Source organism: Amblyraja radiata, chromosome 9 (genome assembly GCF_010909765.2).
Source record: "Amblyraja radiata isolate CabotCenter1 chromosome 9, sAmbRad1.1.pri, whole genome shotgun sequence".
NCBI lineage: Eukaryota > Metazoa > Chordata > Chondrichthyes > Rajiformes > Rajidae > Amblyraja > Amblyraja radiata.
Genome location: NC_045964.1, coordinates 52,179,366 through 52,206,703, shown reverse-complemented (window position 1 = coordinate 52,206,703; position 27,338 = coordinate 52,179,366). Strand labels below are relative to the sequence as shown.

The 27,338-nt window shown below is 42.5% G+C and overlaps 1 protein-coding gene across 1 annotated transcript in view; it reads right to left on the bottom strand.

Moving 5' to 3' along the window:
* Window positions 1–439: 439 nt before the first annotated feature.
* Window positions 440–27,338, bottom strand: part of mnat1 (MNAT1 component of CDK activating kinase) — a 96,128-nt gene continuing 69,229 nt past the window's right edge. The window contains exon 8 of the mRNA XM_033027426.1: window positions 440–1,015. Within this exon, the coding sequence (XP_032883317.1) occupies window positions 895–1,015 (121 nt within the window). The 3' untranslated portion in view covers window positions 440–894. The remainder of the gene's footprint in view (window positions 1,016–27,338) is intronic.

The following is a 27,338-nucleotide window of genomic DNA, read 5'->3' as shown; positions in this document are numbered from 1 at the left end:
CATACAACAATTGCACAAAGCGTTCAGTAACTGGACTGCAAAACATACACATCTGCAACACAGAGTTTTGGGCAGCACTTTGCTTGGGGAAATCACCAAACAGTAACAATTGATTTTTGATCTGGTGAGAGAAATTAAGCTACACTCTGATCCAATTCAATACACGTATATAAATGATCTGATAAAAATCTAAACAAAATAATGCTGTTCAATTTCTTGGTTAAAATTTTAGGAAGTTATATTAGAATATCTCCCAGTGAAAAGCAACATCTCAAATTGCAGCATGAGGGAACAGTTATTTATAGATTTCTACGTTTTCCTTGTGTATTTACAACAAATGCATCAACATAAAATAACTATTGTTAATAATGCAAATAACTATCCATATATATTCACCTATCATCTGAAATATGCATTAATATTCTAGAGAAAAAAATAATTAATGGTACCAATAAATTTTATTCAAAATAAATGAAAACTTTCACATTTGCCTGGACACATTTAGATTCAGTTTTACACAATACAAATTTATTCACTGTGCTTCAAAAATAGCTGTTTGAGAAATACTAATAGTTCTTCAATCTTTAGTTACCAGTAGTTATATCCTTTTTGTCAAATGGTTCCTACACATCTGTAACCACCTGTATTTAGCCTGCATCTCCTTCTTCCTGTAAGAGGATCTCTGCACACACTCCTTGGAAATAGAAAATGCTAATCTCTTCGAGTTTATCACCTGCTGTCTCCAAACAGCTGTCCAAGTTCAACTTATTTGGCCGCATGCCAATTTTCCATTCAGCTGTGGTATGGCTGATCGTGGGCTTTTAACGGAAGTCAGGCAGTTGAAATTCCTGGTAGCAATCCAATGGCTATCTTTGAAATTTCACATCTACCAGACTAGCTGGACTGCCAGAAAAGACCATTAAAAGCATCTTGTAGAGCACGGTAACATGCAAGGGAAGAGGTGTAGCCGCCAGCAAGGTCCTGGGGTGTGGCTGTACGCACATGGTTCAGGTACCTTTAAAACAAAAGTGCACAGAGCTCTTAACAAATGAATTAACACACTTTCCATCACATAGAAAATAAATGCAAAAACACAACGATAGAAGTTGCTCTAATCTAGTGCTGCATACACATTGATTTCTGGACAGCTGGTAGTTTGGAAATACAGAACATCCATTATTAATACTGCTCCACTTCAATGGAACATATGTTACCAAAACCAATTTAAAAACAATTATAACAGAGAGATGCAGCAACTCACCTCATGAAAAAGGTCAGCTGCTGTTTAAAGTTTGCCAATCTATAATTGCACTCTACCATAATTCCATCACTGAATGAACAGAGCTGCTATGAACATGTACACTTGGAGCAATGCCAACATTACAAGGTTGCTTCGACACTGCAGGCATTGCCCATAACATAATAAAATGGCAGCAAATGTAGGATACGCAACGTCTCGAGCCTGCCCTGCGGTTCAGTATAAACCATGATTGATCTGCCACAGGCCTCATTTCTTCCGTGGCAATTCTCCATAGCCCTCAATTTTGTCAACTTTCAAAAAATTATCTACTTCTTCTTTAGATACCCCAAGTGATCTTTCAACTCCACCCTCCAGGGTAGAAAATTCTAGACATACATCACCTTCTGCACATATACAAAGCAAATTTGGTGAATTCATATACGTTGATTTTATCGTCATACACGAGTATGGTGAGGTATAGGCACAATAAAAATATGCTATATACATAACTCCATCATAAGATCAAAAGGGTATTTAGAACAGCAGCCAACAAAATCTTTGGAAATGGGAGTTTTGGCAAAGAATTGCAACCATTCAAGTATATACCAGGAATGTCCCGAGTTGTATCTCCCTGTTGGCAAGCTCCTGAAGACCTTAACAGGACATGAATAAATTGAACATTTAGAAAGCCTTGAGTTAATCAGACTCATGGATTTGTGAACGACAGGTAAAAATAGATGGTGATATGGGTATGTATAGACTTCATGGATAGTAATTAAAATTTGCGACCAATGCCAAATTCAGAGTCACGCAATCTAAGGAAAGAAGTAGATCTTTTCGAGAAATAAGCTGTATGGATATGATGATCTTAATTACCTCCTGCGTTGTAAACTTATGATTGAGGTTATTGAAGCTGGTAAATGATGCTGCAGAGAACCACTTTGTGTTATTCTTCGAGGTAAAAAAAAACCAATGAAGGCTAATTATACCTGAAACAATATCTTTGGAAGAGCCAAGGTCAATAATCAAAAGGTCTTGAGGAGGAAAATATTTTGGGGATAAATATAGGGATATATTTCCAGTTAATGGTGAGTCACCACATAAAGCATTTTCAAATTATCTCCTGTCGATTACATACTCAAGATATAAATGGCACAATTACTGATTAAATAACAAATTTCAAAACCACTACTAATAGGAAAACACTATTTTCTTTCATCTTAGCAGCAATCCAAACATTATTAGCATAGTAAAATATCCAAAAATCATTTCTTCAAGTAAAATATCCAAATAACATTTCTTGAAGAACACTGAGCAATAGATAAGCCTTAAACATAGAAACATAGAAAATAGGTGCAGGAGTAGGCCATTCGGCCCTTCGAGCCTGCACCGCCATTCAATATGATCATGGCTGATCATCCAACTCAGTATCCCGTACCTGCCTTCTCTCCATACCCCCTGATCCCTTTAGCCACAAGGGCCACATTTAACTCCCTCTTAAATATAGCCAATGAACTGGCCTCAACTACATAGAAACATAAGGAAGCTGACTAGCAATCTGGACTGCATAATATTATGTTATGTTGTGAATTCAGTTTAAAAGAGTTAACTTGCAGTTAAAACATATCAATAAACATTGAAAACCTAAGCAATGACATGCGAGTTGGTCACGGGAAACTAGAGGAGCTCTGAGAGCTATTTTGAATAAAGGCGGGACTGTCAAAGTGCTTACTTTTAAATATTTTAGCTTTCATACCAATGCAATGTTAGGTTTAGCTCTAACCAATAAACACATTGCAGCAGAATGGTTTCTATTCAGTGAGCCCGGCAGGGGGTTCAATTGAACCATGAAAAGTCAAAATCAGTGGTTTAGGTGAGATGTGATTGATAATGCAACAGTCCAATTCTCTACATGTGCACATGAGGGAGAGATCAGAAGAATGTTTTTGTATCCTTCACTCTATCCAATGCAGAGACATACCAGGTTAAAGTTCAAACTTATTTAGCAAAGGAGGCTATTATCTTTAGCTCAGCGAGAGCTGCCTTTTAAGTCAATTTTCAATAAACCAGGAGTAGAATTATACTGGCAAAAGAAACAGCAGAATCTGAAATCTTGGGTAAAAAATAAAATTCAGCAGGTCAGTCACCTGTATTTGTGGAGGGAATGGACAGATGACGTTTTGGATTGGGAACCTTCTTTAGACTAATGGAGTGGGGAACAGAAAGCTGGAAAATAAAGATAGGGATGGGGTAAAGCCAGGCAAGTGATAAATGGATATGGTTGAGGGGGGTGATTGGCAGATGGGCGGAGTAAATTACTAGACGTGAAAAAGAAACAGAGGGAGTGAAAAGTGATGTGACATAAAGGTGGTGGGAGAGATATGGGTGGAATGGGGCAGAGGTGAAGGAGGAGGCAAAAGGAAATATGAGACTCAAGTATGGAAGACGAGTGTACAGAGGATGGGAAAGGAGTAGGGAGACTAGGGTGGTGGCAATGGAAAAGAGGGGGTGGTGGGAACTTGATTACTTAAAATTGGACTATTCAAATATGCATTGTAGGTTGTCAAGGAGATTTTCAGTACATCAGTCAGCGTATTGAATATAAAAGTTGGAATATTATGTTACAGTTATACAAATCATTGGTAAAACCACATTTGGAGTATTGTGGTCAGTTTAGGGCACCCTACTATTGGTTAGCAAGGGTATTTGGGGCTGAGGGATCAATTTCTGTGCAGAATGTCTGCATGTTGAGTTGTAAGCTACCAAAGTGGAATGAGGTGCTGTTCTTCCAGTCTGCATGTGGCCTCACTCTGGAAACGGAGGAGGCCATGGACAGAAAGATCATTATGTGAATGAAAAGGGATGTAAAATAATTAGCAAATGGGAGGTCCAGCAGGCCTTAACGGACAGTGTACGTGTTTGGCAAATTGGTCTCATTCTCTATGCTTGGTTTTACCACAAAGGACTGCTGGACTCCCTGGATGAAAGTGAGAGAGGAGGTAAAGGAACAGGAGTTACATCTCCTGGAGCTGCAGGGGAAAGTCCCTTCACAAAGGATTCTTCTTCTTTTGTGTGGCGTGCACAGCCTAAAGTTGTTGGACAACTTGTTCTATTTGATCTTCTGTTTGTGCACGTCGAGTTGATTGCATTAGTCAAAACAGCGCGGACCACGTGAAGGTTGCAATCTTCCACCCCCACAAAGGGTTGTGGTGGTGGAACAAGATGAGGCAGGTACTTGAGGCAGATGAGGCAGGTACTTGAGGCAGTTGAGGGAGGCACTATCGTAATGTTTAAGAAACATTTAGACAGGTACGTTGAGAGGGTAAGTTTAGAGGGATATGGGCCAAAAGCAGGCAGGTGGGACTAGTGTAGATGGGACAAATTGGTCAGCATGGGCAAGTAGGGGTGAAGGGCCTGTTGTCACACTGTATGACTATGACAACAACCTTTACATATTCTATCTATACTATTACTAAAATTCATCTTGTTTGTGGCTGTGTGCCAATTTCTATTTTCCTATTTTCTTCCAAATGCTAGGTCACAGCCTTCCCATTTTCACACATTCTACTCACATTTTTCCTGACGAGGCAATAAACATCTTCCCGTCGCATTCCCTCCTATATTTCAGCACTTTGTAATCTTTTGTAGTTTAAAAAAATGCCAGAAAACTCGCCCATTTCGTAAAAAAAACCCGAGTAACGTCACAATGGACTCGCAAGGCAGGACGAGACACTCCGGGAAGGTGGAGTACTCCAGCGCACTCGCGTGGCGGCCGCAGCCGGCGCCTGACGGGGAAGGAGGGTGGTGCTGGAGCTGGAGCGAGAGCTGAGCCCGGGCCGAATAAAAAGCCGCTGCTGGAACTAAGGGGGTCTGGGTCCAGGGCCGAGTGCGAGTACAAGAACCAGGCCGAGTTTCAGGCCCTGGCATTGCTCTGCAACCTGGGTAGGTTCTGGGGCAGGGAATGGGAGTGAGGGGAGGAGGATAAGGGAAATGAGGAGGGAGATGGGGTGGGGAGTGGGGTGGAGGAGGGAGACGGTGGGGGGGGGGGGGGGTGGAGGGAGATGGGTGGAAGAGGGAGATGGGGGGCTGGAAGAGGGTGATGGAGGGAGATGGGGGTGGAGGAGGGAGATGCCCCCTCCCTATCTACCCTCAATCCAACCCTCTCTACCCCTTCCCTCTCCCCCGCACTACCCCCTCCCTCCCTCCCTACCCCCTCCCTCCAACGTCCCTCCCCTCGATTCTACCCCCCTCTCTCTCCCTCTACCCCCCTCCTTCTCTGTCCCCCTCCCTCTACCCCCTCTACACTCCCTCTCTACCCCCTCTACACTCCCTCTCTACCCCCCTCCCCCTCCACCCTCCCTCCCTCTCTGCCTCCCCTTCTGCCGCCTCTCAACCCCCCCTCCCTCTCAAACCCCCTCTCCCTCTCAACCCCCCCACCCCCTCTCTACTACCCCTCCCTCTCTAGGAGGAGGAGGGAGTGCTGGGGGATATGGGGAAATGAGCCGCGCCTGCGCAGTTGGGGGCTATGTGTGAGTGGTGCAATATTGCTTTGGGGAATGGCTTGCGTTGGGGGAACGGGTGAGTGGTGGAATCTTACGTTGGGGAGCAGACCCAACAAGTCTGCACTTAGCCTGCACAGTAATGCCTCCATCTTCTATGTCACAATGGGAACCCGTCAGCCGCGCCTGTGCAGTTGGGAGATATGGATGAGTGGTGGAATATTGCGTTCGGGGACCAGCCCTCCCATGTAACGCCCCCCCCTCCCCGCGCTGTGAGGCGAGACACAACGGGTCCCACTTGATCTAGGACTCTATAAATACTTCAGTTTGATCCTACAAAGGTCAGAATTCTTGAACGCATATTACAATACTTTGATACATCTTTAAGATTGCCCTTTAATGAAAACAGATGTCACGTTGAGTCCTTCAGGGGTTTTTCAGGATAAAATATATCTTCCTACATGGACTTTTATTACTATGGTGCACATGACCACAGGAAGTACGATTTGCCAACAAATAACAGGAAGCACCACTCGCCAACAATGCCTCCCAAAGCCAAAACCTCCTGTCTATGCTCTTTGGACTAAATATCAAAATCAAACAGTTTTTGTCCATTCCTTAACTATCTGACCTGACCATAAGAATTTGCAAACAGTAGCAATCGTGAATGTTTATTCATACTTTTAGATTTTCCTCATGATGTTTTAAAATATTTTTTCAAGAATATTAATGGTTCTTCCAAATGGAAATCCTACAATATTTAGATCATTAGGCCTAGAAGGGAAGGGGTTCCACAGTTCCTCCTCCTCAAAGGAAGAGGATAAAGGAGGGATGGAAGAGAGGGAATTGGAGAATATAGAAATGTTTTTAGCAACTATTTTAGAATATCTGTCATCACTGATTATGGTGGTTCAGATAATTTGGAAGCAACATTTTTTGAGCATGAAGGTATCATTCTATCTTTTGAGTCAGTTTGCAGGCACCAATTCAAAAATGTGAAATTAATTCCCCACCTGCTACACATCTTTCATGTCTGTACGAGTACTTTCATTTTATATTTTTTCCAATGCTGTCACTTTTTCAAATATTTAGTTTTTTTAAAAAAAGAGGATTTCATATTTACTTAATTGTTTACGACTGCAAGTTTCAATACCAATGTACTGCAGGAATGGTCAAATATTAAACATGCTGCAATTTTATATTTTCATCAATTATGAAAGGCAACAAGAACCTAGATGATAGCGTCACCATCAAAACAGAGAAACAAGTTCAAACAGAAGGAAAATCTAGCTATAACATTAACATAACCACTCAGCAATCCTCCTGGTTCTTCTAAACCACTTCAAGCTAATACATTGATTTTGAAGTTTAATTATTGCTTTTTTTTGACAAACATGCGAATTGAAGTACAGAAAGGTCCCATAATCAGCAGTTTAAATGACCCAGCTAATTTGTGCTGATTAGCAAGTAACATACATTGAATGGTCCATATTATAAACAACAGCAGGCTTCATGTGGCTAGTTAATAGTGTAATTAGATTTCAAGGTTCAGATGACTGCTTAATGCACTCATGATTTAAATCATTTGAATACCATGAAATATATTTCTAAACTAAAATTGCTACAATGCCCAAGGAAACATAATTTGACCCAGTTAAAGATTTGTACAATTTTGATTTTCCTAAAATCAGATAATTACCGTATGAATCAACACTTCTACTCAGCTTAATGAACCAGCGCTGGTAGGCTCAGCAGGGAGGCACCAAGTTTCAATTTTACAAACGATAGACGTTAACTTTGCCTGTTGACATTCCAGGCTAGACTAAATAGAAGTGGTATCACAATAGTATGGACACAAGCACCAAAGAGACCTCAGCGCATTGAACTCCACTGGACGGTTTCACCTTCCCTCCCACCTGCTACCCCCTATTTTCAGTCCGAAGAAGGGTCCTAACCTAAAACGTCATCTATCCTTTTTCTCCAGAGATGCTGCCTGACCTGCTGAATTACTCCAGCACTGTGTGTCTATCTTTAGCCCAACCTGATGTTCTCATGCAAAATTGTGGGAATGCTACGCAGTTGTAGATCTGTAGGAAGGCACTGCAGATGCTGGTTTAAACCGAAGATAGACACAAAAAGCTGGAGTAACTCAGCGGGTCAGGCAGCATCTCTGGAGAGAAGGAATGGGTGACGTTTTTTAAGATGCCGTCTTTAGATGCCGTTTTTGGTTGAAAGATTCAACCAAGGAACAAGCTGACAATTCAGATGAAGTTCTTGTAATGTATTTATAGAAATGTAGCCTTTGACAAATTTCAGTAAAGAGCAAGTAATCTGGTCAGAGATAATTACTGTTTAAATAAAACAAACTCATATTTACCGACATTATAATAATGACATAATTTCAAAAGTCATAACAAAACTGACAGTATTTCAGAAGTACTTTGATGTCAATCTCTCAGGGCATCATATGACCACAAAACGTGCTAAATGTCTCATATGTATACTATGGTATACAGGACACTTTGTCCTCAGTTGAGAAAACCTTGTGGAAGAAGACACTGTGGCACATCAGCTGCTGTCTTACTGCTCAAGCAACGAGAGTTCAATGTTGACCTTTGTGCTAGCTGTGTGGAGTTCACATATCAGTTTCCATCGACTACTCTAGTTTCCTCCCACTTCTAACATAACACTTGTTAACTAAGGCTGCTGGGCAGGCACAATGACATCAAACACCACACCGGCCTAGTGATATTGCTAGAGTAAAATTGTACCATGTACATAAAACTACAAACAGAATGGACCCTCAATGAAGTTGAAGTAGGTCTAACTACCTACCTAGTCAAGAGTATTTAATTTTCATATGCACCACAAATGGACCATGAAATTCTTACTTGTTGCATCTTAACATGCCCGTAAACACAATGTACACAGATATATATATTTTTTAATTCATAAATTAATAAACCATAATACTGGAGCAAAAATTGTATTTTTTAGTGCAACAGCTTTTGTCCATTCTTTAACTAAGTGACCTAACCATATGAATTTGCAAACAGTAGCAGCAGTGAATGTTTATTCATACTTTTAGCTTTTCCTCATGAGGTTTTCAAATATTTGTTCATGAATATTTATAGTTCCCAATGTAAATCCTACAGCATTGAGATCTTTAGGCCCAGAGGAGAAGGGATTCTACACTTCCTCCTCTCATAATACTGGTGCAAAAACCGTCGTTCTTAGTGCAACTAAAGATGAACAATAGAAGTTCATAGTTGCTGAGAGTAATGTTGTGTAGTGTTCAAGAGCCCAGTGGTTGGTGAGAAGCTTTTCTTGAAACCTGGTTGTCACAGTTTACAGACCCACGCACCTTCTTCCTGACAGTAGGAGCAAAGTAAGAGCGTGTGGGTAAATGTGAGAGCATGAAAATGAGGTGGTGTTTGTCTTTGCTGTAATTGGCTGCCTTTTGGCTAACTTCTACCGGTGCACAGTAGAGAGCATGCTGACCAGTTGCATCGTGGCTTGATTCGGCAACTTGAGCGCCCTGTAGAGGAAAAGACTACAAAAAGTAGAACACTGCCCAGTCCATCATCGGCTCTGACCTTCCTTCCATCGAAGGGATTTATCGCAGTCGCTGCCTCAAAAAGGCTGGCAGTATCATCAAAGACCCACACCATCCTGGCCACACACTCATTTCTCTGCTACCTTCAGGTAGAAGGTACAGGAGCCTGAAGACTGCAACAACCAGGTTCAGGAATAGCTACTTCCCCACAGCCATTAGGCTATTAAACCTGGCTCAGAAAAAACTCTGATTATTAATAACCCATTATCTGTTATTTGCACTTTATCAGTTTTTTTATTCATGTGTGCATATATTTATATTATGGTATATGGACACACTGATCTGTTTTGCAGTCAATGCCTACTATGTTCTGTGCTGAAGCAAAGCAAGAATTTCATTGTCCTATCAGGGACACATGACAATAAACTCACTTGAACTTGAACTTTTTGAGCCAGCTCCTCCTATGGTGGGGAGGTCAGTATCTGTGATGGACCGGGCTGTGTCTATCACTCTCTGTAAACTCCTTCATTCCTGGATATCTGAGTTTCCAAATCAGGTTGTGACGCAACCGCTCAGTATGATATATTCTGTACACCCGTAGAATTTCAGGCGTATTCATCGACATAACAAATCTCCTCAATATTCTAAGGAAGTAGAGGTATTGATGAGCTTCCTTTGTGATTACATCAAAATGCTGGGCCCAGGACAGATCTTCAGAGACATGCATGCAGAGACATTGTTGCACCAGTCAATCCAATGTTCAATCTCCCTGCTATACTCAGACTCACCATTGCTCATATTTGTCTAACAACAGCGGTATCTACAGTAACCACTGGCAAGAGTACAAAACTATTCAAGCTGAAAACGTGCATCACCCACTTTCTCTCCCCCCCCCCCCCCCTCAAAAAACAAGTGACTTCCAACTTTTCTTGAATAAATCCCTACCAAAAACACTTGTCATTTATTAAAGCCCCCAGGACCATTATAACCAGTAATCACACTAGCTCTGTCAGGCTGGGGAAAAATATCTCCAAAACTATAAACTATTTGAACTGTTTTTAAGTCACTTTTCACCTTATATTTTACTTTTTTTGGTGACATTCAGTATATGTGTAGATTCGTGTTACCAGCATAGCTAAGGGTAAGCATTTCAAAACACTTATTTATTTCAGTATTGAATTACATACATTTTTTTTTCTCTCTTTGTTGTTGCACATACATTGAATATGGTATAAAATTATAGTTTACAAATATTACAGCATAATGGTTAGAACAAATTAAAAAAAAACAATATTTCATAAAATGATTCCCAATCCCACCTCACAAATCTTTATTTGTCTCAAGGTCAGTATGTCTGAAGCTCGACAATAGGAATTATTACTTATTGTAACATGAATACAATGCGTTTAAGATTGTTTTAGTTGTGGCTTACTGATTCATATACATGCTATTTGAATCAGAGCACCATTTGAAGTATAGGTATTCTTTGTAGTGTCATTGAAAAGCTTTCAGACTTTGTTAAATTACTGCCATATGAACACCTAGCTTATTGTTTCAACAATGAAGTGATCCAAAATTCAGCAAATTGTGAAAATACTTGACATATACTTTAAATTATATTTTATGGAGTTACACCACCATTTAAACAAATGTTGCTCAACAAGCAAGAATGTGTCAAAAATGTAATTAGGTCGAAGGCTACATTATTCAGCTATTATCGGTGAATTTTAAAGACTATTTTGCCTCCCTATAAGGGCATAATAATGCTTACCCTTAGTTCTAACAGCTGTCAACCCTTCAACCACACTCTGTAGAAAATTGCAAGCTGTACAAATATTCCCTTAGCAGCCACATGATCATCCATGAAAAGAAAAAAACTGAATTAACTAACTAAAATAACCCCTGCACTCTGTTATGAGAGCAATTGCATAACCATTTTTATGCTGCTTTGAAAACTTCACGTCTTGTTTGAATTATAAAATGCACATCTCAGTATAAGCAGGAGTTCATTAAATATATTCAATGAGCCCACCTGGCCAACTAAAACATGGCTTATCTGTTGTATTCTTATTTAGATGCGTGAAATTGAATAGATCACACAGGCAAGAGTTTTTTTTCCTATTTGTGAAGTAAAAATACAAGGAAAAGGAAAAAAAAAATGGCAGGAGAGAAGTTAATTAGGTGAAGCAGTACAAATGTGAAATATTTGACAATTTGTTGAGGTACCAAATAAAATAACTTTAGAAATGACTGGATACAATTGGATGATTAGAAAATAAACTTAATTGCTGCAATACTTAATGAAAGCAGGTAGAAGATTTCAATTGCTTTCTATTTTCAAAGCTTCCTAGACATTTTTACTTAATTTGCCCATACAGAAGTAATGGAGATGAAGAATTATTGGGAGGATTAAAGCCCAACAACTCATAACTTTTTTTGATATTTGACTGGCTCTAATAAGTGATATCTAACAGCCCAGTTACATTTTCCATATAATTAACTATTGTACCTCAGTCAGAGTCCTAAACGTATACAGCACAAAAACAGGCCTTTTGGCCCAACTTGTCCATGCCAACCAAGGTACCTTCCTGAGCTAGTCACCTTTGTCTGTAATTTGCTTATATTCCTCTATCCATGTACCTGTCCAAAACAACACAAAGTGCCGAAGAAGGGTCCCAACCCAAAAAGGCTCCTATCCATGTCCTCCAGAAATGCTGCTTGACCCAGACTGAAGAAGGGTCCCGACCTGAAACATCACCTACAGATGCTGCCTGACCCACTGAGTTACTCCAACACACTGTGTTTTTATGCTCAAGATTCCAGCACCTGCAATTCCTCATGTCTACCTAACCAATTAGTTTTAATTTTAGAGATATTGCGTGAAAACAGGCTCTTTGGCCAACTGAATCAGTGCCGACTGGCAATCACCCATACTCGTTCAATTTTACACATTAGGGACAATTTACAAGAGTCAAGAGAGTTTATTGTCATACAGAAGCCAATGAACCTAAAAATCTGCACGCCTTTGGAATGTGGAGGAAACCCACACTACCTCTGGTAATATATATGTGATTTTTTTGCACTAAAATACCCTGTTTGCGGTTTCAAATTATATTGTTCAGATGTTCAGTTATATTGTTCAGATGTCCACTGAAGATGTAACTAGGAAAATGGACAAGGGAGAGTCAATGGATGTAATGTGCCTGGACCTTCAGAGAGCATTTGATAAGGTCCCACATAGGAGATTAGTGGGCAAAATTAGGGCACATGGTATTGGGGGTAGAGTGCTGACATGGATAGAGAAGTGGTTGACAGACAGGAAACAAAGAGTAGGGATTAACGGGTCCCTACTCTTTGGCAGGCGGTGGCAGGCGGTGACTAGTGGGGTACCGCAAGGCTCGATGCTGGGACCACAGCTATTTACAATATACATCAATGATTTGGATGAAGGGATTCAAAGTATCATTAGCAAATTTGCAGATGAAACAAAGCTGAGTGGCAGTGTGAACTGTGAGGAGGATGCCATGAGAATGCATGGTGACTTGGACAGGTTGGGGGAGTGGGCAGATGCATGGCAGATGAAATTTAAGGCGGATAAATGTGAAGTACTCCACTTTGGTAGCAAAAACAGGAAGGCAGATTACTAAATGGCGTCAAGTTGGGAAAAGGGGAAGTACAACAAGATCTGGGGGTCCTTGTACATCATATGAAAGTAAGCATGCAGGTACAGCAGGTTGTGAAGAAAGCGAATGGCATGTTGGCCTTTATAACATGAGGAATCGAATATAGGAGCAGTTGTACAGAGCCCAAGTGAGACCACACCTGGAGTATTGTGTGCAGTTTTGGTCCCCTAATTTGAGGAAGGACAAAATAGATAACATTAAAAATGTAAAATCTACCCTTGATCTCTGGTCATGTTAATCCATGTACAGCAGAGCTGGAGAATGGGCAACCTGCATTTCAGTTTCATATCTGAAATCTCCCAACTCATCCAAAATGTCTGCAACATGATTTTTTTTTTCGTGCTTACTTTTATAAACAATTCTTCTTCTTGGTTCTTGGTCCGCCAAAATATTCCAAATGGAATTTAAACTGGAGGTGGCGAGGGGTGGACTGAAGCAAAAAAGGATTCTTGGAGAAGAAGAGCTACCTTAAATTTAGTTGTGTCTGGTTGAGTAACTATAGTAGGGTGAAGACTATTCCATGCTTTAATTGTATGGGGGAAGAATGAATTGCCGTACACATCTGTCTTGGTAGCTGGTATCTCAAATTGGATCGAATGCCCTCGTCTGCTCCTAATAGGTTTGGATTTGGTGTAGGTTTGATAATCTATGTCGAGCTGACCATTTAACATTTTGTAAAAACAGGTCAAACGGTGAGCTTTACATCTGTCTTGGAGAGGGTTCCACCCAAGTGAATTCCGAATTTTGGTAATATTCACTCTCTCATAGGTATTTGTAACAAATCGAGCTGCCCGTCTTTGGACATGTTCGATGGAAGAAATTTTTCTGTTTGTGTATGGATCTCATGCTGCAACTGCGTAGTCCAAATGTGATGTAACGAGGGTGAAGTATAACTTCTCCTGGACAGAAGTTGAAAAATTATGAAAATTCCTCTCAGTTTGGTTGACAAAAACCACACAGAACAGATACATTTTCCTCATTCAAGGAATAGGGCCACATTTCAAATATGATTTATTTTATAACCTCAATAATTATTATTCTATAATACTATACAATATAGCCTGTGCCATTCTTAGAAATGCTTATCATTAACAAAAGCAATTCACAAACAGAGCAACAGATTCAACGCAAGACATCAGGCAACAAATCTAGAACTAGATACTTGGTTCAAAATCAGTTACGGAACACCATTCCTATTATAGAATATTGCATTGGCCGCAGAACCGGGATGGGGGGGGGGGGGGGGGGACTGCAGCCCCCCCCACTTTTTTGTCTGGACATGTTTCAGTGTCTCAGGCTTTGGACGAGGCGCTGCTGTGCTCGGAGCAACCTGGTCGTGGGTGTTGGAGAGCCGGGGCGGAGGGTGGGATGGAAGCAGAAGCAGTGGCGGGGGTGGATGGAGAGCCTGGGTTGGCGAGTGTTTGCAGGGCTGGCAAGCCGCTTGCTGCAGCTCCGCCCATGGAGCAGCCTCAGTGCAAGAGTCCCAGGCCATCGGAGGCGGCCGGGCCTCGGGTTGAAGGTGAGGAGGAAGCGTTGCGTTGCTGCCGTGAGAGCCAAATTTGCCCTGGTGACCGGCATGGACCAGGCTGCGGGTCAGTGCATCCTGGAGTTCAACCAGTGTCTGCTGGAAGTAGGTACCAAGCACTGGGTAGAAGTGGTGGAAGTTAGTGGTCTTCAAATGGGGGTGGTTGGAGAAAGCATCCTGCTTGCCTGCTAGATTTTCACACTTACTGTAACTACAGGAAAAATGTTCCCCATGTTGGGGGAGTCCAGAATTAGGGGTCACAGTTTAAGAACAAGGGGTAGGCCATTTAGGACTGAGATGAGGACAAACTTTCTTCACCCAGAGAGTTGTGAATCTGTGGAATTCGCTGCCACGGAAGGCAGTGGAGGCCAATTCACTGGATGTTTTCAAGAGAATGTTACATTTAGCTCTTGGGACTAGCAAAAATCAAGGGATATGGGGAAAAAACTGGAAAGGGGTACTGATTTTAGATAATCAGCCACGATCATATTGAATGGCGGTGCTGGCTCGAAGGGCCGAATGGCCTGCTCCTGCACCTATTTTCTATGTTTCTATGTAACTTGCTCATGCTTGAATATATATGGCAATAAATCTCCTCTTGATTTTGAAGCTTTCATGCATGGTGGAGGTATAATGTAGTCATAGAGTGATACAGGATGAAACAGGCCCTTCGGCCCAACTTGCCCACAGCCGCCAACATGTCCCAGATACACTACCTTCTTTTGGTCCATATCCCTCCTAACCTGTCCTATCCATGTATTAGTCTAACTAGTTCCTGTGATAGTTCCTGCCTCAACTAACTCATCTGCCAGCTTGTTCCATACATCCACCACCCTTTGTGTGGAAAAGTTACCCCTCAGATTCCTATGAAATCATTTCCCTTTCACTTTAAATCTGTCCTCTGGTCCTCGATTCACCTACACTGGGCAAGAGACAGTGCGTTGAAATGTAATTTCTAATGCATATTAGATTTCTCGAAAGTCTTACTTTAAAAAAAAGTAACGTTTCCACAAACATATACCCCCTTTATTAATGTCATGGTTTGATGATTCTAAATTCAAATCAAATTGAAATACACGTAAAAGGAGAACGCATACTTTCAAAATACTCTGACTTTTTCCTCGAGCAAAACATAATTTGTATGACTTCGCAAAATTAGGAAATGTTATGATTATTTCTTGTCCCTTTTTCCAACTACAAACTAAAAAAAAAAAATAGTACTTGGAATTATAACACAATTAAACGTTTTTCTGTCAAATTTTCTGTACCGTGGAAGGCACTGTCGTCGATCCCCGGGGCATGGGGGGGGGGGGGGGGTGGGGAGAGATGGGGGATATAGTCCCCCACTTTGAGGTGGGGATGGCCTGTATTATTATCCCCCAGTTTTTGGAGGTCGAGCAATAATAAAAATAATAATCACCTGCACCTATCTCTCATGTAGGCCCTACATTATCTTAAAAATACTTCAAACAAAAAACATTGAAATCATACTTTTACAATGCTCTAAAACATGATTTTAATACATCAAATTTCAAAACGTTTTGAAACAGGGGCTCTGCAAATCATTTTACATGATTTAATTGTCAATTCACTATATTCAAGGGACAAGTTTCTGGGGCAAAAAACAACAGATCAAAGCAAGGTCAATTGCATTCCATTAGGAAACATGTCTTAACATTTTATTTATTGGACTTTCTGATCACACAATCCTAGTGTATGCAAATTTTGCAAAGTAACTTTATCCATTTATTCTTCATGACAGCACCAGAAATCTTGTTGTTCCAGTAAGAGGAATGAGTGGGCACAGGTTTTTCTGGAAGGAATGCATTGGGAACTGTTTAAAACAAACAAATGCATCTGGAATATACTACAAATTTGCATACTACTGTATATACAATCATTTTTAAATTCTGATCACGATTACCATTGGTACAAGCATGTGGTGGAGGGTTCAGGTGATGAGATCACCAAGTTCTATGTAGCGAGATCTTCCACATAAATATTACTCCGCATCAACAAAACACCACAACTTTTCTCTCTGGCACTCAAAGAAATGTAATACAAAATTTATAAAGCATGTTTACCCTCTTTCTTCTTACAAAACAGGCTGCGTCACAGGGAGACTGGACGGGCGGAGAGACATTCTCGGCAGCTGCACGCACACAGATCCGCGCCTCATCCGCAGCCAGGATCTAACCTGGGTTCCCGGTGCCGCAAGCACTGCCGATCCACCACTGGACCGTCCGTCCCCCTCCCCCGAGTGTCCCATCCCGCCTGGGGGGGGGGGGGGGGGGCGGAGACGTCCAGACCGACAGGACAACAGCCCAGAGCATCGGTCCCCAGGCCCACAGCCAGCGCGGAGAAGCGCCAACCCCAGCTCAACACCGCCTGCCCCGCCGGGCCAACCGACAGCTCAGGACGGACGGGACAGCGGCCCGGAACAGAGGCCCACAGCCAGCACGGAGAAGAAGCGCCAACTCCAGCCCAACCTCACTCCAACTACTGAGGAACCCGCTCCGCGACGGGCCAGGGACCGCCAGCCGCACCACCCAGTGCCCACTGGCCAACCTTCCCAGCGCCGACCGCAAGTCCATCTCCACCGCTCCAGGCCTGCGCCCCGGCTGCCGGTCAACCCGACTGGACAGGCAGAGCCAGGCTGGAGCCTCCGCCCCGCACCAGCTACAAGTCCGGGGCCGCCATTGCTCCAGGCGCGCGCCCTGGCTGCCGGCCAACCCGGTTGGACAGGCAGAGCCGAGCTGGAGGCAGCTCCTCCCCTCGCGCGGGTTGCATGCTCAGGGCCACCCCGGACAGGGACGGGACACCCAGGAGGGGACAGGGACGGTCCAGCAACAACTCAACAGCGCCCACAGCTCCGGAGATCCAGGCCTGACCCCGACCACGCATAAAATGCAGGCCTGTACACAACGCAGCACCACAGCCACTGAGAATGTTTATAGCGAGTGACCTATGACCTGGGCGTGCGCAGTCGGAATACCGAACTCGCTTATTCAAAGCAGACCAGAACCAGCCAAGCTGCAACATGCCCATTTTACACAGGAAGTATCTGTACTTGAGGGCTCTTAATTAAATAAAACAAGTACGCCAGATGTGAATTTGTCTTGACTACAATGTTAAATCTTTTTTCTTCATAAACATAACAGGTAAGTTTGCCAGTGCTGCAAATCAGACTTACCACAAGAAAGGCTTTGCGTTACTAGGATGCAAAATCTTTTCAATATCAGACACTGCAATCCTAAATACAGGACTAGGTGAATCCCTCAAAACTTATGTTCATTTCCATCCCCATGCTATACCTCAACAATATTTACATGCTTTTGAATCACTTCTCCTAATATCTATCCTTAAGAAGAAGTTATGTGCATCTTTGAAGGTGGCGAAAGGGATTGAGAGCATAGTTATCAAAGCGTACAAGATCTTGGGCATCATAAACAGGAAGGATGTCATGATCCTCGAGAGGATGCCATGGAGATTAAAACAATGCTACACGGGATAATAAATTTTAACTAGAGGGTTATTTAGAAGAAGTTGGGGTATCTTTGGAACAAAAGAAGTTCCAGGGTGATTTGATTGCAGTGCACAAATCTATAACAAGCTCTGGTACAGTAGAAAGAGAAAAGCTGTTCTCACCAGCTGACTGTAAAACTTTTTTTTTCATCTCAGCAACATAAAATCAACTGGAACCCAGTGTCAAAAAGGATGGTGGAAACGGATACAAACAACGACTGGAAGCAAATTGGATAAGGGAAATAAACGTGCAGGCCTCTCGAGATAGAGCATGAGAATGGAGCTGATTACTTTTCTCTACAGAAAGCTTCCATAGATTTAATGGGCAGAATGGACTCCTCCTGTGCAATAAGATTTATTTTATGTATTCTTCCTTCAAATTATTTTAACAGGATCAAGCACGTCAAAAGCTTTAACTGGGACAATATCCATTAAAACATTTTTTTTTTTTTTTTTTTTTTTTTTTCTAAGGTGTTCAAGGACAAACAAGTACTCCAATCATACACTATTTGCAGTGTTTTTGAATTGAATTGAATTTGAATTGAATGCCTTTATTGTCATTCAGACCTTACGGTCTGAACGAAATTTCGTGCCTGCAGTCATACATACAATCATACAATAATAACAACAATAAACACAAATTAACACCACCACAGTGAGTCCTCCAAGCACCTCACTGTGGTGGAGGCAAAAATCTTAGGGCTGCAGTCTCTTCCCTCCTCTTCTCCCTCTGCGCTGAGGCGATTCCCCACCGGGCGATGGTAAATCAGTCCCGTGGCTCACCGAACCACGCAACGGGCCGGCTCAAACACCGCGGCCCGGGGTGGTCGAAGCTGCCGCCCTCCAGTCCAGCGGACGCAGCCACTGGCCCGCGGCTGAACCCAGGACTCAGGTCACCGCCGCCAGAACGCCGTCCCAGTCACCGGAGCACCGTTCCAGCCCCGAGCCGGATCGCCCTCACGTGAGTGCCGTTCCACCTCGGGCTGGGCCACTCCGACGGGAGTGCCGTTCCACCTCGGGCTGGGCCACTCCGACGGGAGTGCCGTTCCTCCCTCGGGCTGGGCCACTCCGACGGGAGTGCCGTTCCACCTCGAGCTGGGCCACTCCGACGGGAGTGCCACAGCCCCTCACGGGAGAGTCTCGGCCCCTCGCCAGGCCGTCCTCACGGGAGCGCAGTTCCAGTCCCGAGCTGGGCCGCCCTCACGGGAGCGAGCCCAGGGCAAGTCCTGACAGGCTGCCTCCGGAGTCCCGAGGTCGCCAGCTCCGCCATTAGGCCTCAGCGCAGACGGAGGCAGAGAGGGGGATACGACGAAAAAGTCGTATTCCCCCCAAGGGACAGACAGCAAGCCCCGTTTCAAACCCCCACCCACATAAACACAACCTAAAAACCAAAAACACAACTAGACAAAACGAAAAAAAACAACACAAAAAAGTAAAAACAAACGGACTGCAGGCCCACCACCATTCCCGATAAACTTGAGGTGTGTGAGAGTGAAGGAGAAACATGCAAGACTACCTGAGGTCAAAGAGCAAGACAAAAAAGGTGGTTTTCTTCATTTAATATTGCTTAAATTTTCATTAAAAAAAACACAGCTGACTTCCAAAACTTCCAAGTAATTTTTATAAAACAAAACACAGCTGTATTATGAGACAAACTGATTACCTCATTTGTGTTGCAGACACCAAAACCTAATATTAATTGCACACACCGTGAGACAGACCCTAATTTCTAACACCCGTGCAATTGAGAGAGAATGTAAAGCATTAGACAGAGTGGGCAAAATTCTCTGACATACTCTCTACAGCTTATGGTCTGCTGGGCAACAATGCTCCCTGCTCTCCTATATGTTTCTGACACCTGGACTACCGACAGCAGGCATCTCAAGTCACCTAATAATCTTTTTGCAAAGCCCAATGCACAATACATCAACCATGCATTGAGTACACTTGTGTTGGGTTCTGCCTGTCCATATGATATAAAAACTAAGCAATGATAGTTGTTTTGTCACTCATTACAATTACAGGAACAGCAGCTGGCAGTAATGTATAATTTTAGCAAGCATTATGGAAGTCATCAAAATTGTCTCTGGCTTGGCTTGGAAATGAAGACCTGTGATTTAGCACAAATTGCATGATCTACTAAGCAACGATGATGCTTGCTGTCCTATACATTTCGGAGTCCTGGACTACCCATGCAGGCACCTCAAGGCGCTGGAAAAATAGCACTATTGTTGCCTTCACAAGATCGTTCACACTCACTGGAAGGCGTGAGGCTGACCTACCGGACGTGAGCACACAGTTAGCTGCAGACTCCGCCCAGGACAGGAAGGCTCTGCAGGAACGGAAGGGACGTCACGACCGCGGTGCCACAGGTGCTGTCGCCGAGGGAGGACGGACGGAGCCGCGGCTCGAGAGACTAACAGAGGCAAAGAGGTTTGCCACGCACTGCAAGGGAGCAGTGGACCAGACAGGAAGAGCGGACGGAATTACCACTAGACAGCCAAACCAGTAGGTAATTTACGGCTGGGGTGAGTACTTTCCCATTTATAGGAGGTAGGATTATATAAATAAGGGGTGTATCAATACAGTAGGGGATTCTTAAATAGGACCAGTTAATTACTTATATAAGATGGGCAGTCAGGAGATGTGCCAATACTGCGAGATGTGGGAATTTGTCGACACCATTGATGTAGAAGATCCCTACAGCTGCAGTAAGTGTTTGAGGCTAGAGGAACTCCAGCTCCGCATTGATGAGCTGGAGACCCAACTTCATACGCTGCGGTACATCAGGGAGGGGGAGTATTACCTGGATGTTTTGTGCCAGGGGATGGTCACACCGACCAGTTTAACTAATTCAGTAGGCAGTGAGCAAGGAAAGGAAGGTGTAGCCATAAGCGAGGCAGGTAGGGGGAACCAGGAGGAGATGCGGCAGGAGCCACAGCCCTTGTCCCTGACGAGCATGACCGAGGCTCTTACTCAATGTAAGGACGGGATCAGGGGCTGTGGGAGGGATGAGCAACCTGGCTGCAGCACCGTGGATCAGGAGGCCATTCAAGAGGGGGGAGTTAGAAGAAATGCCGTAGTGATAGGGGATAGTATTATTCGGGGGGTAGATAAGGTTCTCTGCGGCCAGCAGAACATGTCCCGAAGGCTGTGTTGCCTACCCGGTGCTAGGGTTAAGGATATCTCTGCGATGCTGGAGAGAAATTTGCAGTGGGAGGGGGAGGATCCAGTGGTCGTGGTCCATGTGGGGACCAATGACATAGGAAGGACGAGGAAGGAGGATCTGCTGAAGGAGTTTGAGCAGTTAGGGAATAAATTAAAAAGCAGAACCTCGAGGGTACTGATCTCCGGATTGCTACCTGAGCCACGGGCCAAATCGGCGAGGGTACGTAAAATTAAAAAGCTGAATGCGTGGCTCAAAGACTGGTGTGGGAATAATGGGTTTGGTTTCTTGGGCCACTGGCACCAGTACTGGGACAGGGGGGATCTGTTCTGTAAGGACGGACTTCACCTGAACGGTGCTGGGACTGGGGTCCTGGCAAATCATATAACTAGGGCAGTAGAGAGGTCTTTAAACTAAGTAGCGGGGGGGAGGTATCAAGGGGGGTAATAACGGCAGGGGTAGAGGAAATAGAGCAGGGTATCAGTGGGGAAGCGGAAAGTCAAAATGTGACAGGAGACAGAATGTGTGAAGATAAAGCTCTAGATGTAAAAGGGGCAAAAACGGAAAGGAAGGGTAGTAAAAATCATCTGAAAGTGCTTTATCTAAATGCACGGAGTATTCGTAATAAGATAAATGAATTAACGGTGCAATTAAGTATATATAGTTATGATATCGTGGCCATTACGGAGACATGGCTGCAAGGGGATCAGGACTGGGAGTTAAATATAGAGGGGTACTCGACAATTAGGAAAGATAGACAGGAAAGAAAGGGAGGAGGGGTGGCCCTTTTAATAAGGGAGGGAATAACGGCAATAGAGAGGAAGGATATTGCGTTGAAGGATCAGGATAGTGAAACAGCTTGGGTACAGATAGAGAATAACAAGGGGAAAAAAACACTAGTGGGTGTAATTTATAGACCTCCAAATAGCTGTGACGCTGTTAGTCAGAACATAAATCTGCAAATAGTTGACGCATGTAAAAAGGGAACTGCTGTAATCATGGGGGACTTCAATTTTCATATTAATTGGGCAAACCAAACTGGGCAGGGTAGACTAGAGGAAGAGTTTATAGAATGTATTAGAGACGGGTTCCTAGAACAGTATGTCACAGAACCGACAAGGGGGGAGGCAATCTTGGATCTGGTCCTGTGTAATGAAGCAGGATTAATTAAAAATGTCATAGTTAGGGACTCGTTGGGAACAAGTGACCACAATATGGTCGAATTCCATATTCAAATAGAAGGGGAGCAGGTTGAAACTCAGGCTAGGGTGCTTAGTCTAAATAAGGGGGATTATGAAGGTATGAGGACTGAGCTGATCAAAGTTGACTGGGATAGCAGACTCAAGAATAAGACGGTACATGAGCAGTGGTGTACGTTTAAGGGTCTACTGTATAACCTTCAAGAAAAATTTATTCCTATGAAGAAAAAAAGGGGTAAGGGTAAGAACAGTCAGCCATGGCTCAGTAAAACTATAAAGGATAGTATTCGGCTGAAGGCAAGAGCATATAAGGTAGCCAGAGATAGTGGGAGGGTAGAGGATTGGGAAGCATTTAAAGGTCAGCAAAAAATAACTAAGAGATTAATTAAGACGGGGAAAATAGACTATGAAAGGAATTTAGCAAACAACATAAAAACTAATAGTAAGAGTTTTTATAGCTATATAAAAAGAAAAAGGGTGGCTAAGGTGAACGTTGGTCCATTGGAGGGAGAGACTGGAGAGTTGTTGGTGGGGAACATGGAAATGGCAAAGGCATTAAACGAGTATTTTGTATCAGTCTTCACCATAGAAGACACAAAAAATATTCCAACGCTGGATAAACAGGGGGCGGTAGGAATGGAGGAGCTAAATACTATTAAGATCACCAAGGAGGTGGTATTAGGGAAATTAATGAGACTGAAGGAGGATAAATCCCCTGGGCCTGATGGATTACGTCCAAGGGTCTTGAGGGAGATAGCGGTGGGGATTGTGGATGCATTGGTGATAATTTTCCAAAACTCCCTGGAGGCAGGAACGGTCCCAGTGGATTGGAAAATGGCCAATGTAACACCTATATTTAAAAAAGGAAGTAAACAGAAGGCGGGTAACTATAGACCGGTTAGTCTAACATCGGTGGTGGGTAAAATGTTAGAGACAATTATTAAAGAAACACTAACGGGGCACTTGGATAAACATGACTTCATCGGACAGAACCAGCATGGTTTTGTGAAGGGGAAGTCCTGTTTAACGAATCTGCTCGAATTCTTTGAGGAAGTAACAACCCGGGTGGATAAAGGGGAACCGGTGGATGTGGTATACTTGGACTTCCAAAAGGCTTTTGACAAGGTGCCACATAAGAGACTATTGCTAAAAATAAAAAATTATGGGATTGGGGGTAATATATTAGCATGGGTAGAGGATTGGCTAACAAATAGGAAGCAGAGAGTGGGGATAAATGGTTCATACTCGGGATGGCAACCGGTAACTAGCGGGGTTCCGCAAGGGTCGGTGCTGGGACCCCAGTTGTTCACAATTTATATAAATGATTTGGAGGAGGGAACCAAGTGTAATATATCAAAATTTGCGGACGATACAAAAATGGGAGGAAAAGTAGGGGATGAGGAGGATAGGAAGAGTCTGCAAAAGGATATAGATAAGCTAGGTGAGTGGGCAACAACTTGGCAGATGAAGTTTAATACTAATAAATGTGAAGTCATTCACTTTGGGGAAAAAAATGATAGGGCAAGTTATTTTCTAAATGAGGAGGAGCTGCGTTGTAATGCAACGCAAAGGGATCTAGGGGTATTAGTACATGAATCACTAAAAGTTAGTATGCAGGTGCAGCAAGCAATCAGGAAGGCCAATGGAGTTTTGGCCTTTATTGCTAGGGGGATTGAGTATAAAAACACGGAGGTCTTGCTGCAGCTGTACACAGTATTAGTGAGACCACATTTGGAATACTGTGTACAGTTCTGGGGTCCATACTTAAGAAAGGATGTACTAGCCCTGGAGGCAGTGCAGCGAAGGTTTACAAGATTAATTCCTGCAATGAGGGGATTGACATATGAGGAAAGGTTAAGTAGGCTGGAACTCTACTCTTTGGAGTTTAGAAGAATGAGAGGCGATCTCATTGAAACATATAAGATCGTGAGGGGCCTTGATCGGGTGGATGCACCGAGGATGTTCCCAATGATCGGGGAAACTAGAACTAGGGGACATAGTTGCAGAATAAGGGGGGGCTCTTTTAAAACTGAGATGAGGAAGAACTTCTTCACCCAGAGGGTGGTTAATTTATGGAATTCACTGCCCCAGGGAGCAGTGGAAGCAGAAACTTTAAATATATTTAAGACTAAAATAGATGGTTTTTTAGCTGCCAAGGGGATAAGGGGCTACGGGGAGAGGGCAGGGATATGGACCTAGGTATGGTTAGTATAGTAAGACCTGAGTGATCTCCTGGACAAGTGTCGATCGCCTGGATTGGGGTCGGAGAGGAATTTCCCGGATTTTTTTCCCGAATTGGACCTGGGTTTTTATCCGTTTTTTTGCCTCCCCCAGGAGATCACGAGGTTTTTGGGGTGGAGAGGGATGATAGTGGTATAAAGGGGAGGGTAGTGTCTTGTGTTCTGTGTCTTGTGTCTACTGTTTGTGGGTAAGTGTGTCTGTTTAGTGTTCAGCCATGAGCGAATGGTGGTGCGGGCTCGACGGACCTGGTGGTCTACTCTCGCACCTACTTTCTATGTTTCTATGTTTCTATGGAAGGACCAGTAGGTCAATGTCAGAGTCCTTTCGAGGCCACATCCTCAATACTCACTCCCTTGTTGCAATCAAATCAATTACATTGGGCAGGCTGTATTGTTTGTTGGCCACATCATTTTCAGGCGTAATAACAAGCTTCAAAATAGACACACCAAACAAAGCTCTTTCAAGCGAACATAGGGGAAAAAACAATGTGATCTAAACCTCCTTGAAGATATGTAATATCCCCATCTGACTCCTGGCAATCACTGCCCATGACTGAAGTGGAGAAGGAGCATTTGGGATGCTACTATGAATCACAAGGCCACGTTCTGAGAGCACACAAGTGCAAAAATAAAGGACCACCTCATAAACTAACTATCCATCTGCTCTGTGGGCCACCACCTGTCACTCTGTGAACGAGTCAGTGATTCACAAATTTGTCTCATTCGGCAATTCAAAATGGGAATGGATGCAACTCATCCTGGATTCTGAGGTGCTGCTTAAATGGAAAATGCAAATGCTGGTCATCCTTCTACCCTTTATCTCTCTTGATCGCAAACAATACATTTTTGGAGCAAACAGATTTAATTTTACAACTCTCTTCAAAGCCTCTTAAGTCAATGCAAGACAAATAACACATTTATAATGAAAAGCCACTTTTAAAAAATTGCCAACAAAAAGAAATATAATTACACAAATAAATGTCCAAGTTAGTTTACTCGTTAGCAATAAGCCACATTTCATTCCACATTCACTAGTTTGATCTGCCCATGACTAGATATAAAATGGATTGCTTTTGATGGTTTTAGTCTTTTTGGTAAAAACTGCTTTAATAAACAAAGGTTAAAGCAAGTTAAAGATTGTCACAATTTGCATTGGATAAAATAGAACACTCCCGTGGAACAAAAGCAGGTAGTTATCCTGAGCAAACGAGTGGGATTTACAGTCAATTTCCCAACATTAAACTCATTCACTGTTGAAACTCCACAATTATATATTTAAAAACATCTGCCAAACTAATTGCAAAATGTTGAAAATTTGAATGTAAAATAGTATAAAATGTTAACTTCAGCTTATTTCAATAGTAGCAAGATTGGAATTTCAATGGCAGCTGCAAACCACAAATATATTTGCATCAGTGATACAATGAAACTGCAGTAAATGAGACCAGACTCTTCGTGTTTTATATAATTATATATAGAAACTGAAGATATCACGTAACAGGGCAGCTGTGGGTCACAATGAAAAGTCACAACATTACAGTTCAAGCAGTCTCCATCATGACCTTTTACCCAAGATCTATGCTTCTTCTTTGGAAAAGAAAAATATGAATCTTTCCAATCACTCTTATTACTAATATATAAACAAGCAATCTTTTTTAGAATTAAAGCATTGCCTAGTACAGAGGACAACGATTCAGCTTGTTGTGGCTGTGCCAGATCTTTGAAATAGCTATCCAACTTAAAGAAAACTTTCCCAGTTTTCTTTTACACCCAACTGCCTTTTCATGTCACTGTGGAATCAACTTCTACTAACTTTTCATGAGTGTGTTCTAGATCTAGATAATCTTTGGAGAAATTTCATTTCAGTTACCTTTGCCTTTCCTTTAAGTTTATAATCATTGGTTACTTTCCTGTTGCCACACAAAATACTTCCTCTACACTTAGAATTATAAGGGGTTCTGATGTTTTGGGTATTTCTATAAGGTCTCCTTTTAATCTTCTCTGTTAACCAGATAATCCAGTTCAGGCTTCCAGTGGTCCTTTGTATCATTATGGTTTGCAATGAAACCACTCCATGGCTTTGACTTCCTTTCAATTGTCTAGTGGATTCATGTGCAATATTCCAGCTGAGGCCTAACCAAGGACTTGTTGGAAGACTCATTGTTTTCATTCATATTTCATGTACTTAATTATAAAACCAAACATCCAATACATTTGCTTAACCTGCCTGTTTAAAGCTCTTCCTTTGAGACAAGAAGAAACCAAAAATCTAGGTTGCTTTAGAAACACAAAACATGGAGAAAAACAATTCAAGAAATGTGAAATTACTCATTCAACCCAAGGCACAACTTGCTCCACAGGTGAGTAATGCAAACAGAAAAAAAATAATCTTGTTCAAATAAAATCGAATAAGTGTTAATTTCTTTCAGGAAGAAGTCCATAATTAAGAAATTATGAAAATTATTTTCTTTCAGAGTTTTCACCAAATGAATTATAATAAAATATATAATTTCACACTGCTGGATTAAACTTGGGCAAATCATTAGTCATTTGCACAAAATCATTTTTCTTATACAGCTGGCTCTGTTTCTGTGTTACTAATTCATATGACACTCTTAAAAAGGTTTATATACGTTTACATAATTTATTTGTCTGATGTGGTATTTACAGAAAAACCAATGTGTTTTGATTTGTAGGTAGAACCT